At 47.8% G+C, this 15,723-nt stretch overlaps 1 protein-coding gene across 1 annotated transcript in view; it reads right to left on the bottom strand.

Moving 5' to 3' along the window:
• Positions 1 to 15,115, bottom strand: part of LOC130113400 (voltage-dependent calcium channel gamma-1 subunit-like) — a 39,393-nt gene extending 24,278 nt beyond the window's left edge. The window contains exon 1 of the mRNA XM_056280993.1: positions 14,867 to 15,115. Within this exon, the coding sequence (XP_056136968.1) occupies positions 14,867 to 15,104 (238 nt within the window). The 5' untranslated portion in view covers positions 15,105 to 15,115. The remainder of the gene's footprint in view (positions 1 to 14,866) is intronic.
• Between the last annotated feature and the right edge of the window lie 608 nt (positions 15,116 to 15,723).

Raw genomic sequence — 15,723 nt, 5'->3', positions numbered from 1 at the left:
ATTTCATCAAAGAATGCATGTGCTGTTTCTGTCATTGGCGTTACCGATGGTGTAACCTGTAGTGTATAGTGTATAATGTAAACATTAAATGTTTATAAAAATGTTTTTTCTCATTACAACATGAATATTTAGTCGGTTAAAGACAGAGTAGTGGAATGCTAAGACCAAGAAAAATATTTGATTATTTTAAAAATAAAATTGCATGTTTTAACAACATTGTATGAATTTATTTGATTTGTATCATAATTTTTTTTCTGTCAAACCAACATCAATTGAAGTATATTCAAACAAAAAGTGTTTAATACTAACTCTACAATATCAACTAGTGAACACACAAGCTGCGCTGTAGCGTTAGAGGGATGCTCAACACTTGTGTGTCAGCCCTCATTGTGTGAAGACCGAATTGGGTAAAGACCTGCGAGTCTTAACTGTGCGAGTCCACTGAGCAAGGACACCAACTGGTTAGTCCATGTCTAGTATCTTCATGTAGCCTGCCTCACTCACCATGTGCTACAAAGACATCCCTGTCATCCAAGGCTTTCAAACGAGTCACATCCGTCTCAAACAGTGTAACCTGAGAACCACTATTCACTCAGAAAAGCCTCTTCTACTCACTCCTCCTTTACTCTTGGCCTATGGAATTGCCAATCGGCTGTAAACAAAACAGAATTTATCCAAGCACTTGCTAATCTGTCAGACATTCAGGTACTAACCCTGACTGAAACCTGGATCCGTCCAGAAAACACTGCCACACCAGCCACACTCTCTGTTGACTCCACTTTCTCACACACACTCCACTCTGTTGAACAGGGGTCCTCACTGATGAACAGGGGTGGGTCCACAGAGGACCCCTGTTCATCACTGTTGAATAGGGGTCCTCAAGACTGGAAATTCACTAAGCTTTCTCCACTAACTGTGCTTTCACACTGGCCCAAACCCCCCCCCCCCCCGCAAAAAAACCCGCTAATGTCCACCTTTGGTCAATGTAAAAAGGCGGATGTTAGCGTTCTTTTTTTTTTTTGGCCAGTGTGAACTTGCCCTAAGCAACAACTCCTCCTTTGAATACCATGCAATCAGGGTTACTACTGCTATTAAGCTGTTTGGGGTTGTCATATACTGCCAACCAGGGTGTCAACTGGGGAACTTTGTAGTCAAACTAGACATGTTACTCTCAGCCATTCCTGATGATGACAACACACCACTGATTACACTGATTATCATGGAAGACATGAATAGCCATACTGACAAAACCCAAGCAGCTGACTTCCTGTCACTGCTTTCCTTATTTTACTTCAAACAGAAAGCGGGCAATACTCTTGATCTGATTCTTTACTCGGAACTGCTCCACAGCAAATCTGACTGTCACCCCGCTACATCTGTCTGACCACTTCTTTATTCAATTCACGATTACCTTACTGGCACATCCTCATGTTCCTCCAGAGTTGGTCTCTTTCTGCCGCAACATCCAGTCCCTCACACCAACTCAGCTTTCCAATGAGGTCTTGGCTACCATGCTTCTTCATAATGACTTCTCCTCACTCCCTTTCAGTGAGGCTACAGACACACTCTTTTCCTCACTAGCCTCCTCTCTTAACCATCTCTGCCCTCTAACATCCAAAACTGCTTGCAGCACCCCCCAGTCCATGGCTAACTGAAGTTATCAGAGAGCAAAGGGAAGAACTTAGAAGAACGGCAGAGAGAAAATGATGTAAATCCAGAGAACCCACTGACCTCAGTGACTATCAAAGTCTCCTAGCATCATTCTCCTCCAGTTTAAAAACTGCTAAGGCCACTTACTAAGAAAGCCACTTTATTTTGTCATTGTATTCTTACAATGAATTGTATTCTTACAATGAATTTGTTCTCTGCATTTAACCCATCGTATTGTATGGGAGTAGTGGGCAGCTGCAGTGCTTGGGGCGCCTACCAGAACAGGATCTGTAGTGCCACAGATGCTCAGAAAATGTTCTCTGCTTTTAACTCACTCCTCAATCTGCCTCCTCCTCTGCCCTCCATTCTACTCACTGCAGACATGTTCACCTCGTTTTTTTACTGATAAGTTCTCCGCCATCAGTAACCAGTTCTCCGAGCCTGACCATACCAGCTGACAGGGCCGCACTCTCCTCATTCTCCCCTCTGACCAAGGAGGAAGTCCAAACTTATGCTGGACTCTCGACCCACTACCTGTCCACTGGACCCGATACCATCCAACCTTCTACAGACCATTTCCCCCACGTTTAACCCCTTAGTCATACAGATCATCAACTCCTCCCTTACAATGGGTGTGTTTCCCACTGCATTTAAGCAAGCTAGGGTCACCCCGCTGTTCAGAAAACCTACACTTAACCCAGCCCAGGTTGAAAACTACAGCCCAGTTTCACTCCTGCCCTTTCTATCAAAAATACTTGCGTGCACAGTCTTTAACCAAGTCTCTGAATTCCTTTCTGAGAATAACCTGTACGACCCGAATCAGTCTGGCTTTGAGCGGGGACACTCTACTGAGACTGCACTCCTGTTGGTAATGGAATCGCTGCGTTCAGCTAGAGCTGCTGGTCAGTCCTCAGCTCTATTGCTGCTACATCTGTCAGCTGTCTTTGACATGATGAACCACAGAATCTTCCTCTTCACACTCACTGGGTTTGGTATCTCAGGAACTGGCCTCCATCAGTTCATGTTCTACCTCTCAGGGAGATATCTAAGAGTATCTTGGGGGGGAGAACTGTCCAAACAGCATGGCTTATCCACAGGGGTTCCTCAAGGGTCAGTGCTTGGTCTCCTTCTCTTCACAATATACACCACCTCGCTAGCTGCAATCATCTGCTCCCATAGTTTCTCATATCATTGCTATGCCGATGATCCCCAGCTCTTCCTGTCATTCTCACCGGAAGACCACACAGTCTTGGCTCAGTTCTCTTCATGCCTTGCCGATATATCAGCATGGATGAAAGAACACCACCTTCAACTTAACCTCTCTAAAACCAAACTCTTTGTCATCCCAGTCAGTCCCTCTTTACAAGAGATCAGTATCCTGCTCAAATCAACCCAATTTATGCCCACAAAGTCTGCCCAAGACTTGGATGTCATGATTGATGATCAACTAACCTTTTGCCTGTCTGAGCATGCAGCACAACTTCTGGTACAGGATCTCATAATATCACACATTGACTTTTGCAATGCCTTACTGGCAGGCCTCCCCCGCATGTATGTTCAAATATCTGCAGAGGATCCAGAATGCAGCAGCACGTCTGGTCTTCAACCAGCCCAAAAGCGCACATGTCACCCCACTGTTCATATCCCTCCACTGGCTCCCAGTTGCTGCCTGCATCAAATTAATTACCCTGACACTCACTTACAAAATAGCAACTAAAACAGCTCCCGTCTACCGGAACTCCTTTATTCAGGTCTACGCTCTGCCAATGAAAGGTACCTGGTACCACAACCACAACAGGGCCCTTAGTCGCTAGCTAAACAGTTAAAGCTACAAGTACCAATGAATGGGCCATCACACCTCACACTTGTCGGAGGGAGTGGCAGCCATGGAAACTGAGTGGAGGTTGGTTGACACTATGATGAATGTTCTGGATTGTTGGACATTGTGCGTATGGTTGAAATATTAACTGTGTGCAGTACGTGGTGCTGGAGAAGACATGTTGGAATTTGTGTATACATTTGATGAACTATGTGTCACTTAGGCTTCAGTTCCTGTTGCCTGTAAGTGGTGTTATGAAGTGAAGCCTAGGTAACACAAAATTCATTCCATGTATACTGCAGGGTTATGTATTCCACACAGGAAATAATATTTTATTCATTCATGTTGTGTTGAATATGGTTATGGTTAGGGGCAATGTTTGGTTAGTGACTTAGTGCTAGAACACATGAACTACATGTACATTATGTTGCTGCATATCAAATGTAGCGCACACACTTTAAATTTTATTTAAATCAAAGGAAGTTTAACACAAGGCTTGACTTCCTGTTGCCAGTAGGCGGTGCTACACAAGTGTATCATTAATGCAGCAGTACATTTAGTGGAGGTTGGCTGTCATGCATATACATTTTCATGAATATCGAATGTTGCACAAAATAGTTAAATATCACTCCCTGTGTCCACTATGTGATGCTACAGAACAGCCACTAATTATACATCAATTGCTGTATATCATTTGTAGACTTTTTCTTCTTCTTTCGGCTTGTTCCTTGTTCCTCAGGGGTCACCACAGCGGATTTTATACTAGTTTCCATCGGTACCCTGTGAGGGCACGGCACCAATGGTGGTCGTCGTCAACCCGGGCCTCGACCGATCCGGCATGGAGCCTCGAAAGTTTTACATCAGATGCCCTTCCTGACACAACCACTAACCCTATGGACAGGGGCACAGGTAAAGCGCTGGATGCCATCCCAGTATTCATGGACTTGTGCCCATGACTACACCATGTGAATTTCATGTAAATGGGGTGATGTTTGTCACATAAGGCAGACTTCTTGTTGTCAGTAGTTGGCGCTATTACTATGACTCAATATGGGCATGGAGATGTCTTCAGGCCTGGACTCTTATCCAGCATGTGAAATTTGGGCCAGAATGGACAAAATCAAGTGTACAACAGCTTCCTCTTTCATGGCGAAACATGCAATTATGCCGCATTGCCATGGCAACGGCATTCCACGAAAACTCAACAGCTTCACAATTTAACATTGTGAATGTCTTTAGATGTCCCTGACCAAATTTGAGATGGATCTGGTTAACATGCTAGGCAGAGATCGCGAAAGTACTGGTGTTACTGGTGTTACCAGGAAGAGGAGCAACACCGCTGACTGTAACACCAGTGACAATTTGGAGAAAAAACTACAATTTTTGAAAAATGGCCACCATGTGTCAGACCACATGTCTTCAGTCATAACAAAATCATTTAACTATTCAGTGTGATCAATGTTATGTCGACATTTCACCCACGCAGCTATGAAATGAGTAACACAAATGACAGACTTAAAAGCTTTGTGTAAAATTCTAAAATAAATCATGACATTTTAAACAAATGAAGACATCTGACGTACAATATGCCTTTGTCCACTGCACTGGCAATGAGAGAGAGAGAGAGCATACTAGTGAGAGGGGTAGGCTTACGTATAACATATATAACATAATATATAACATCCATCCATCCATTATCCAAGCTGCTTATCCAAATCAGGGTTGTGGGATGCTGGAGCCTATCCCAGCAGTCTTTGGCGGCAGGCGGGGAGACACCCTGGACAGGCCGCCAGTCCATCACAGGGCCGACGCATTCACACCTAGGGACAATGTAGTACGGCCGAGTCACCTGACCTACATGTCTTTGGACTGTGGGAGGAAACCAGAGCCCCCGGAGGAAACCCACACAGACACGGGGAGAACATGCAAACTCCACACAGAGGACGACCCGGGACGACCCCCTAGGTTGGACTACCCCGGGACTCGAACCCAGGACCTTCTTGCTGTGAGGTGACCGCGCTAACCACTGTGTCACCATGCCGCCCATAATATATAACAACGATATGTTATTATAAATTATCTTTTATAATAAAACAAAGGGCGGCACGGTGTTGCAGTGGTTAGCACGGTCGCCTCACAGCAAGAAGGTCCTGGGTTCGAGCCCCGGGGTAGTCCAACCTTGGGGGTCGTCCTGGGTCATCCTCTGTGTGGAGTTTGCAGATTCTCACTGTGTCTGTGTGGGTTTCCACCGGGGGCTCCGGTTTCCTCCCACAGTCCAAAGACATGTAGGTCAGGTGACTCAAAGACATGTAGGTCAGGTGACTCACCGTACTAACTTGCCCCTAGGTGTGAATGTGTGTGTGTGTGTGTGTGTGTGTGTGTGTGTGTGCGGGCTCTGTGATGGCCTGGCAGCCTGTCCAGGGTGTGTCCCTGCCTGCCACCCAGTGACTGCTGGGATAGGCTCCAGCATCCCTGTGACCCTGACAGCAGGATGAGCGGTTTGGATGATGCAAGGATGGAATAAAACAAATAATAATCGATTAATTTTTAAAACATTTTGTAGTATTTTCCCTCATCTTCCCTCCAATTTGCCGAGGCCCCCTGACACCCAGCCCCCATTTTGAAAACCACTGCGCTAATGAACAGAACATATTGCTGCTTGCTGCTGCTGCTTTAAGAAGGGAATATTTTGCCGCTCTTTCCACGTCTTTTTACGTGCTGTGACCGTGCAGCATAGAGCAGGGTGGGAGAGAAAACAGCAATCCATGCACCGAGAGGCATGAGGCGTGCAATTAAAGCACCCCAAATAACAATCAAGAGAGACATTGAATAGGGTCCGCGGTGGCGTAGCGGTCTAAGCGTCGGCTTGGTGTCGATGCAGTTGCCCACTGGGGACTGGGGTTCGCGCCCCGGTCTCGTCAGATCCGACTATGGCCGGACTCGATGAAGCAGCAATCATTGGCAACGCTGTCTTCGGGAGGGGGGCGGAGTCGGCTTGTGTTCGTCATGTGAATGCGTCTCTGTGTGTGTCGGAAAAACAGTGGTTCGGCTTGGATTCGCCTTGTCACGAAAGTGGGGAGGCGCTTTCCTTCGAGACTGCCGGCCGGAGAGATGCAGTTGGCGAACGCATGCAATACGAGGGTGGGTGTTTGAATTAAAATAGGGATCAATTGGCCACTAAATTGGGAGAAAAAAGGGGAAAATCAGAAATAAATTTAAAAAAAAAAAAGAGAGACATTGAAGACAGAAACAGATGGGGGGGGAGTTAACAGATCATTAGAATAATTATCATTACAATTAAATTAAGTTGTCTTTCAAATCAAGCATCCCCAGATAGAGTGGAAAGTATGCAATTAAAATGCAGCGGCATTTATAACCTTTTTATACTCGAACGTAGCTTAACCACGTCATGTGATGTGCTACTTCAGTGCACTTTAACAACAAATATTACGGGGCCACCCCAGAAGATTGCAGATGAACATTTACTATCCAGATTTCACATGCAGACTCTACCACTGACGACCCCTTTAACAGATCAGCCACAGTTTCCAGCGTTGACCATACACGGTGCAGCCATACTGGGTTTTGACCTAGTCTGGTTTCCAGATGAGTGACTCACATCGAAGAGGATCTCCCCACACACTCCCCGGTCCTGTTTTGGATCAGAGGCTGACACCTCTCCTTAGAAGTGGCGCTGTGATAAACAATGTTGTTCCTTTCCAAATACAGCTATTGGGTCAGGAGAAACCCCCCTGGTGATTCAATAAACACCCACCACAGTTTTTTTTCATATCGCCACATGCTTAAATGAAATGATTATTATTAGTAGTAGTACCATCAGTAGTAGTTGCAGTGGTAGTGGTAGTGGTGGTAGTAGTAGTAATGGTCAAGTCAGTTGTGTTTGTATGCCTATAGCCCTAAATCCCAGAGGGCTTTACACTCATATGCCCCTCTGTAGTGCTGTCCCCGGACAGACAGGGAGCATTAACGGGTTTATAATAACCACTTCATGAGGCAGGTTGTAGCCAAATATAGCAGTTTATGTACAAATATTACATAAGATGTCACGAAATAAGTGAAACCTAATGATTATACGATAAGTAATAGTGAAACAATGGCAAATATATAGTGTAATAGTAGGGGAAATAGCAGTGGTGGTAATCTTGTTGCAGTGGTGGTGGTAGTAGTAGTAGTAATCGGAGTGGTAGTAGCAGTGGTGATAATGTAGTAGTAGTAGTTTTGTTAGTAGTAGTGATGGTAGTAGTAGAAGTGGTGATACTTGTAGTAGTACTTGTGATATTACTAGAAGTAGTATTCGTGATAGTAGTAGAAGTGATAGGAGTGGTAGTAGTAGTGGTGATAATGTAGGAGTGGTAGTAGTAGTGGTGGTGATGGTGGTGGTAGTAGTGGTAGTAGTAGTGGTGGTGATGGTGGTGGTAGTAATGGTAGTAGTGGTAGTGGTGATGGTAGTAGTAGTAGTGGTAGTAGTAGTAGTGGTAGTGGTGGTGGTAGTAGTGGTAGTAATAGTAGTAGTAGTGGTGATGGTGGTGGTAGTAGTGGTGGTGGTAGTAGTGGTAGTAGTGGTAGTGGTGATGGTAGTGGTAGTAGTGGTGGTGGTAGTAGTGGTAGTAGGGTAGTGGTGATGGTAGTGGTAGTAGTGGTAGTAGTAGTGGTGGTGATGGTGGTGGTAGTAGTGGTAGTAGTAGTGGTGGTGATGGTAGTGGTAGTAGTGGTAGTAGTAGTAGTGGTGATGGTGGTGGTAGTAGTGGTAGTAGTAGTAGTGGTGATGGTGGTGGTAGTAGTGGTGGTAGTAGTAGTAGTAGTGATGGTGGTGGTAGTAGTGGTAGTGGTGATGGTAGTGGTAGTAGTAGTAGTGGTGATGGTGGTGGTAGTAGTGGTAGTAGTAGTGGTGGTGGTAGTAGTGGTAGTGGTGATGGTAGTGGTAGTAGTAGTAGTGGTGATGGTGGTGGTAGTAGTGGTAGTAGTAGTAGTGGTGGTGGTAGTGGTAGTGGTGGTGGTAGTAGTAGTGGTAGTAGTAGTGGTGGTGGTAGTAGTGGTAGTGGTGATGGTAGTGGTAGTAGTAGTAGTGGTGATGGTGGTGGTAGTAGTGGTAGTAGTAGTGGTGGTGGTAGTAGTGGTAGTGGTGATGGTAGTGGTAGTAGTAGTAGTGGTGATGGTGGTGGTAGTAGTGGTAGTGGTAGTGGTGGTGGTAGTAGTAGTGGTAGTAGTAGTGGTGGTGGTAGTAGTGGTAGTGGTGATGGTGGTGGTGGTAGTAGTGGTGATGATGGTGGTAGTAGTAGTAGTAGTAGTGGTAGTGGTGGTGGTAGTAGTTGGGAACAATATTAAAAACAGAATAATCGAGGACGTTCTCCTCTTCGATACACGATAATGAATCTGTGGGGGGTGTTCTGCCTGTATGGGGTAAATGTCGAGCTCTCAGTTCAAATTAAAACTGTAGCTATGAGGTTTCTGCAGGATACCGCCAGTTTGAACACCGGCCACCAGTAAAACTACCGTCCAGCCTCGCCTTAAATTCCCTCCACACATGTGTGAGTCGGTGTGATTTTGTAGTCGGCATATGCCGGACACGCATGTGACCCTTAACCCCAACTAGGCCTTCCATCTGTTGCTGGTCGTCTTGCAACAGACCATGCCTGACATTCTCAGCAGTCTACAGTCCTACGATGGGGGTATGTTGGGGTATATTGTGTCAGTTGAGGGGATTTCATACAGGGGAAGTATTTCATCACGACACAGTTCCCCAGATAAAAAAACTGGCTTTCCACTCTCCCAGAAATGTGTTGACTTGGTATGAGCTGAAGGAGGATTTGAGCGACGCCACAAATCTTGCAGATGTGAGCCGATGCTAGTCGGCCTATTTTCAGATTGTTTTCATTCGTGGGCTAGTTAAGTTCTGCTCTTGGTCGAGCTGCTATTAGACCACATGGCAGCTGTGTGAGGAGCTCATTTTCAGTGATTTACGTGGCATGGGACCTCTTAAGGATCAGATCTGTGGATATCGAAGGCTAACAGGACTTAACGGAGAGCTCTGGCTTCCTCTCAAAGGCAGTGTTAGTATAAGGATTTCTCCTCGCTCACGGCCCGTCTGCTGGCTACCCCCGCCTCCCTCCCTATTGTTTCTCAGAGGGAGCTGCAGCGAGAAGACATCGGACAGCTGACTGACCCTTCAGGGCAGATCGGCTAACCGCAAGCATGGGACTCTTCATAGGCCTCATCGAGCCAGAAGTGACGAGAGTTTGAGCTTGACAGCACACGCGATAAAAATATCATGGAAAAGAAAAGAAATTCTCAGTAGTTCTGAGTCGTTTCAGTGTCGTCTGAGAAAAAAACCCTTCAAGCTAGAGGCGTGCAGTCAGTAGAGTGCAGACCTCCGTCAGGCGTAGGTATCGTCCCTTCTCTGTACTCGCACACACGGACAGAAAAACCAGTGTTGTTCCTGCACCATGGGGCTTTCGTGCAGCGCCCAAGTCGACGGAATGGGAAATAGGAAAAAAATTAAGTTTTTAATATGCTGCATTCCAGCCAAAACAGTCTACCTAATAAAAGAGTTTTGCCATTAGTCTGTGGATGCGTAGCCTCCTTGGTGGCCCCTCACTCGAAAGCCACCAAATCTGACAAGAAAGGACAGAGATCAGGCGATCATAATTTCAAACCCCTTATTAAAAGACCTCAAATGTGTTTAACCATCGCGGTTTTCATGATCTAAAATGAATCCAGCGGCGGCACGGTGGCGCAGTGGTCAGCGTGGTCGCCTCGCAGCAAGAAGGTTGTTCTGGGTTCGAGTACTGGGGTAGTCCAACCTTGGGGATGGTCCCGGGTCGTCCTCTGTGTGGAGTTTGCATGTTCTCCCCGTGTCTTCATGGGTTTCCTCCCACAGTCCAGAGACATACATGTAGGTCAGGTGAATCACCGCACTACATTATCCCTAGCTGTGAATGTGTGTGTGTGTGTGTGGGGGGGGGGCTGGCGGCCTGTCCAGGGTGTCTCCCCGCCTATCGCCCAGTGACTGCTGGGATAGGCTTCAGCATCCCCGCGGCCCTGAGAGCAGGATAAGCAGTTCGGATAATGGATGGATGGATGGATGGATATCTATTACTACTACTACTACTACTACTACTACTTTCAGCTGCTCCCGTTAGGGGGCGCCACAGCGGATCATCCGTTTCCATCTCTTCCTGTCCTCTGCATCTTCCTCTGTCACACCAGCCACCTGCATGTCCTCCTTTGTCTCCAAACCGTCCAACCTGTGCTGTCCCTCTAATATACTCGTTCCTAATCCTGTCCTTCTTCATCACTCCCAATTAAAATCTTATCATCTTTTTATATTTGCGATTTTTTTATGAATGTTCTTAATCCAACATGCTTCTAGAATGAAATTCCGGTTTGTTGATTCCATTATGCAAAGTCAAGGTCACATGAGAAAATACAACAAATTATTCAGGTTTTTTCGTTTTCGTTATTGCGTTGTTATGTAGTGCGTGCTCCATCTCGCTGCTCACTGCGAGGAACGAGGAGAAGGGGAAACGATGCCGGCTGCATGAGAGCGCAGCCGATTTCCTAACCACGAGTCGGATGCTGAGAAAAGGAAGAAAAAAATAAAAAGAAGGAAGAATTTCATAAGTCACCGTGAGGACCTTCTGGCTGTGAGGGGACCGCGCTAACCACTGTGCCACTGTGCTGCCCGACCCCCCCAAGGTTGGACTACCCCGGGGCTCGAACCCAGGACCTTCTTGCTGTGAGAAGGTCCTGGGTTCGAGCCCCGGGGTAGTCCAACCTTAGGGGTCGTCCCGGGTCGTCCTCTGTGTGGAGTTTGCATGTTCTCCCCGTGTCTGCATGGGTTTCCTGCGGGGGCTCCGGTTTCCTCCCACAGTCCAAAGACATGTAGGTCAGGTGACTCAAAGACATGCAGGTCAGGTGACTCAAAGACATGTAGGTCAGGTGACTCAAAGACATGTAGGTCAGGTGACTCAGCCGTACTAAATTGTCCCTAGGTGTGAATGTGTGTGTGTGAATGTGTGTGATGGCCTAGCAGCCTGTCCAGGGTGTCTCCCCGTCTGCCACCCAATGACTGCTGGGATAGGCTCCAGCATCCCCGTGTCCCTGAGAGCAGGGTAAGCAGTTAGGATGATGGATGGATGATGGATGGATGGACTGTGAGGATCGCTGGATAAATTTGTCAGTACGTCCAGAGAAGTGGCTGAGCAGGTGTCCATAGCTAGCAGGTGCATGTGACTGTGACCATAGACTACATGTGATGTAGGCGAAGACCTGAAATATTGAATTATAACATACTGTCATACTTCAGCATGCAAAGATAAAGTGACAGCTGAGCTGACTTGATGATGTAAAGCCAGTAGTTTTACCATGGATTTTTTCCCCCTTTGAAAGACTACAAGAGCAAAAAGTCAAAGCTGACAGTCCAGTGGCAGCTGGCCAGTACAGGGCGCTGGGGCGCCGCCTCCTTCAAACATCCATAGATGAAAATCTACTTAAACATGTTAAATATAATGTAGATGTATAATGCAAATAATGATGAAATAAAAGTGTCGTCAGTCTGTGAGCGCCTGTCAGCAGCATTACATGTTGGTTCACATGGTATTTGGTTGGTTTCTGTCTGAATACATATACTTCCTGTCTGAATACATATACTTCCTGTCTGAATACATATACTTCCTGTCTGAATACATATACTACCTGGGTGAGGGGCGCCGGCCAAACCATACCTTCTGTAAGCCCTCAAACTTGTGGCAAGCAGGTGACCTGAGGCTGCTGTCTGATTGGTTTCTTCAGGTTTTCCAGGGGGCGCTGTTCTGTGTCCCCAGACACTCCCACTTTTATTGGCAGTGAATTGGTATTGTTTTAATGTTTTCTGATCTAATGTGATTGGACAATTCTCATGGCTGTCAATCATGTTCACACCCACCACCACGCCTCGTCTCAACTGTCAATCATCCACCGTCTACCAACCCTGATAAAATCTATAGGCTACATGGTCCTTCTGAATACCTCTGTGACTGTGTGGACAGTAAAGCAGCTGTCAGGTGTGCTGCACCAAGGTACATGGTGCCCCCTCCCCCCAAACATTTTTAGCACCAGCCGCCACTGGCTGAAACTATGTGCATGATGATGCTGTATTATTCATTCATTCATTCATTCATTCATTCATCATCAGCCACTTCTCCGGGGTCGGGTCGCGGTGGCAGCAAGTTAAGTAGGGCACTCCAGACCTCCCTCTCCCCAGCAACACCCTCCAGCTCCTCCTGGGGGATCCCAAGATGTTCCCAGGCCAGATTGGACATGTAGTCCCTCCAGTGAGTTCTGGGTCTACCCCGGGGTCTCCCCCCCAGTTGGCCGTACCCGGAAAACCTCCAAAGGAAGGTGCCCAGGAGGCATCCTGATCAGATACCTGAACCACCTCAACTGGCTCCTTTCGACACGAAGGAGCAGTGGCTCTACTCCGAGCTCCCTCCGGATGTCTGAGCTCCTCACCCTATCTGTAAGGCTGAGCCCAGACTCCCTACGGAGGAAACTGATTTCAGCCTCTTGTATCCGTGATCTCACCCTTTCGGTCACGACTCAAAGCTGTATTATTCTACTTGTTAAAAATGTATTGTGTTGAGATTAGAAGACCTCTGTGTGTGTGTGACCGTGATTCATGCACATTCACCACAGTGAGAAGGGCCTTGCACTTCACCCTCCGAATACATGTTTCGGTTTTGACACTGTTGCTGCCCGATCCGACTCAGCCGTAGATGTGAGTCACGAATGTGTACAGTTGACTGAGATGGAGCAGCGATGGAGCAGCGTTGGTCGAGTGAGCGAGTGAGCGAGTGAGAGAGAGAGAGAGAGAGAGAGTGAGAGAGAGTGAGAGAGAGAGTGAGAGAGAGAGCGAGAGAGAGAGAGAGAGAGAGAGAGTGAGAGAGAGAGAGAGAGAGAGAGAGTGAGAGAGAGAGAGAGAGAGAGAGAGTGAGAGAGAGAGAGAGAGTGAGAGAGAGAGAGAGAGAGAGAGAGAGAGAGAGAGAGAGAGAGAGAGAGAGAGAGAGAGAGAGAGAGAGTGAGAGAGAGAGAGAGAGAGAGAGAGAGAGAGAGAGAGGAGAGAGAGAATGGCGAGAGGGAGCGGCGGTAGTGGGAACAGAGGTTTCTCAAAGGTTTTGAAATCACCGCAACCACGAGGGGTTCTTCATCATACACTCAACTTTGCACAAAGAAATTTAGGCTGATAGGTCCGGTAGTTTGCGAGATTAGTCACACAGACACACACACACATACACACAGACACACACACACAGACACACACACACAGACACACAGACACACACACGACCCAACACATAATTCCCCCAGGCTACCGGCTGGCAGAGATAACATGTCTGTGTGTATATATGTCTGGACCCCAACATGCTTTTTGTTTTTTGTGGATTTTCCCCAATTGTACTTGGCCAATGACCCCACTCTTCTGAGGGGTCCTGGTCTCTGCTCCACCCACTCTGCTGATCCGGGGAGGGCTGCAGACTACCACATGTCTCCTCCCATACATGTGGAGTCACCAGCTGCTTCTTTTCACCTGACAGTGAGGAGTTTCACCATGGGGGATGTAGTGGTGGGAGGATCACGCTGTTCCCCCCAGGTCCCCCCCCCCCCGAACAGGCGCCCCGACCGACCAGAGGAGGCGCTAGTGCAGCGACCAGGACACATACCCACATCCGGCTTCCCACCCGCACACACGGCCCATTGTGTCTGCAGGGAGCTGGAGGTAACACAAGGTTTCAAACCAGCGATCCCCGTGTTGGTAGGCAACAGAACAGACCGCCACGCCACCCGGACGCCCCACACCCCAACATGTTTAAATGTGGTTTCTGAGTCGCTGCTGTTTGGTTGGTTGACCAAACACTCAAATATACAGAAAAATAACAGCGTCTGGTAGAGTAACCGTAAGTGTTTGTGCAGGAAGTAGATATGGCTAATTATAACATCGCTACACCCATGCATACAAGCAGGCGGCGTAGCGTGAGAGCTGCATTACCTCTGGACATGTGTAACTGTGTAACATCTTGAAGAAGCGTCTGACATGAGCCGCTTTCTTCTTGTTTGGTCAGAGTGAACCGTCACATGAGCTGTCCAGCGAGCCCACTGTCGCTTCATACTTCTATTCTTAGACCCGTGGTACATTAAGAGCTGCAGACTGGCTTCTCCAGAACAGCAGGTCTCTGCAGAGACCTCTGAGACCCTTCTCCCTGTGTCGCTGTTGGTTCTCGGTGTTTGGGGTTTACAAAAGGGAGATGGTGCAGTGTTGCCCCATTTTGGGGGGGGGGGGGGGGGCACTAAAAGCAGTTTCACCCCGCAGGCTTTTAATGAGCTTAGAAGTTGATTTCTTACCTCCGGGTAGACTGATGGGTCCGCAGCCGTGTCCCTCCTGGTAGGTCTCCGTGCTGATGTAAATGTACTTCTTGCACAGCCTCCACAGGCCAAAGTGGGCCGCCTCGCACGTCTGGTTGAGGTGCTTCACTGGCGGGCTGAGCACGGCCCAGTGGTCCGTCACCACCGCCGTGAACAGGCAGGCCATACCCACCAGGAGCACAACGATGGCAATCTTTATCTTTGTGCGCTTATGCATGGTTGCTGCCGTGTGACGGGGACCCCCAGTCGCAAAAGTCTCCTTCTCCTGATGTAGAGGATTAAAGAAAGGAACAGATGTATTAAAAGAATAAAAAAAGTAACCCTCGAAGTCCTTGTGGAGATGCTGGGGAAGCAGGGACACGCTGGTGTCTGTCCTGACGGGTGGGGGGTGGTGGTGGTGGGGTGGGGGTGTCTTCTCTCCGCAGCCACTGCAGCAGTTGCTCCCAATAAGTCTCTCTTTCTGTCCCCGCCTAGATTCTCTCTCTCTCTCTCTCTCACCTCCCTCTGTCACAAATGTGTGTCTCTGGTGTGGAGAGGGAGAGGGAAGGGGGCCAGACTGCTATGGCCTAGTTACAACTCGCCTCCTCTCTCCACTCGCGGTATGTGCGTCGTTGTGCAACTGAGGGGCTGCAAGTTTAGACGTCCAGCTGTTGGGGTAGATCAGGAAAGTTGATGACCAGACCAAGTGACTGGCATGGTGGGGAGTGGGCTTGTGTCGGGTGGTGAGGCGTCGTCGGGTGGGATGGGGTGGGCGGGACCCGGTGCTATAAATGTGACCTGTGAGTCAAGTTGTCAGCTTGTCTGTTTATCGGGTTTCAGCGCTCGCAGAAACGGTT

This window comes from Lampris incognitus, chromosome 5, assembly GCF_029633865.1.
Source record: "Lampris incognitus isolate fLamInc1 chromosome 5, fLamInc1.hap2, whole genome shotgun sequence".
Taxonomy (NCBI): domain Eukaryota; kingdom Metazoa; phylum Chordata; class Actinopteri; order Lampriformes; family Lampridae; genus Lampris; species Lampris incognitus.
Note: the sequence above shows the minus strand (reverse complement) of the source record. Positions and strands in the feature narration are given on the sequence as shown.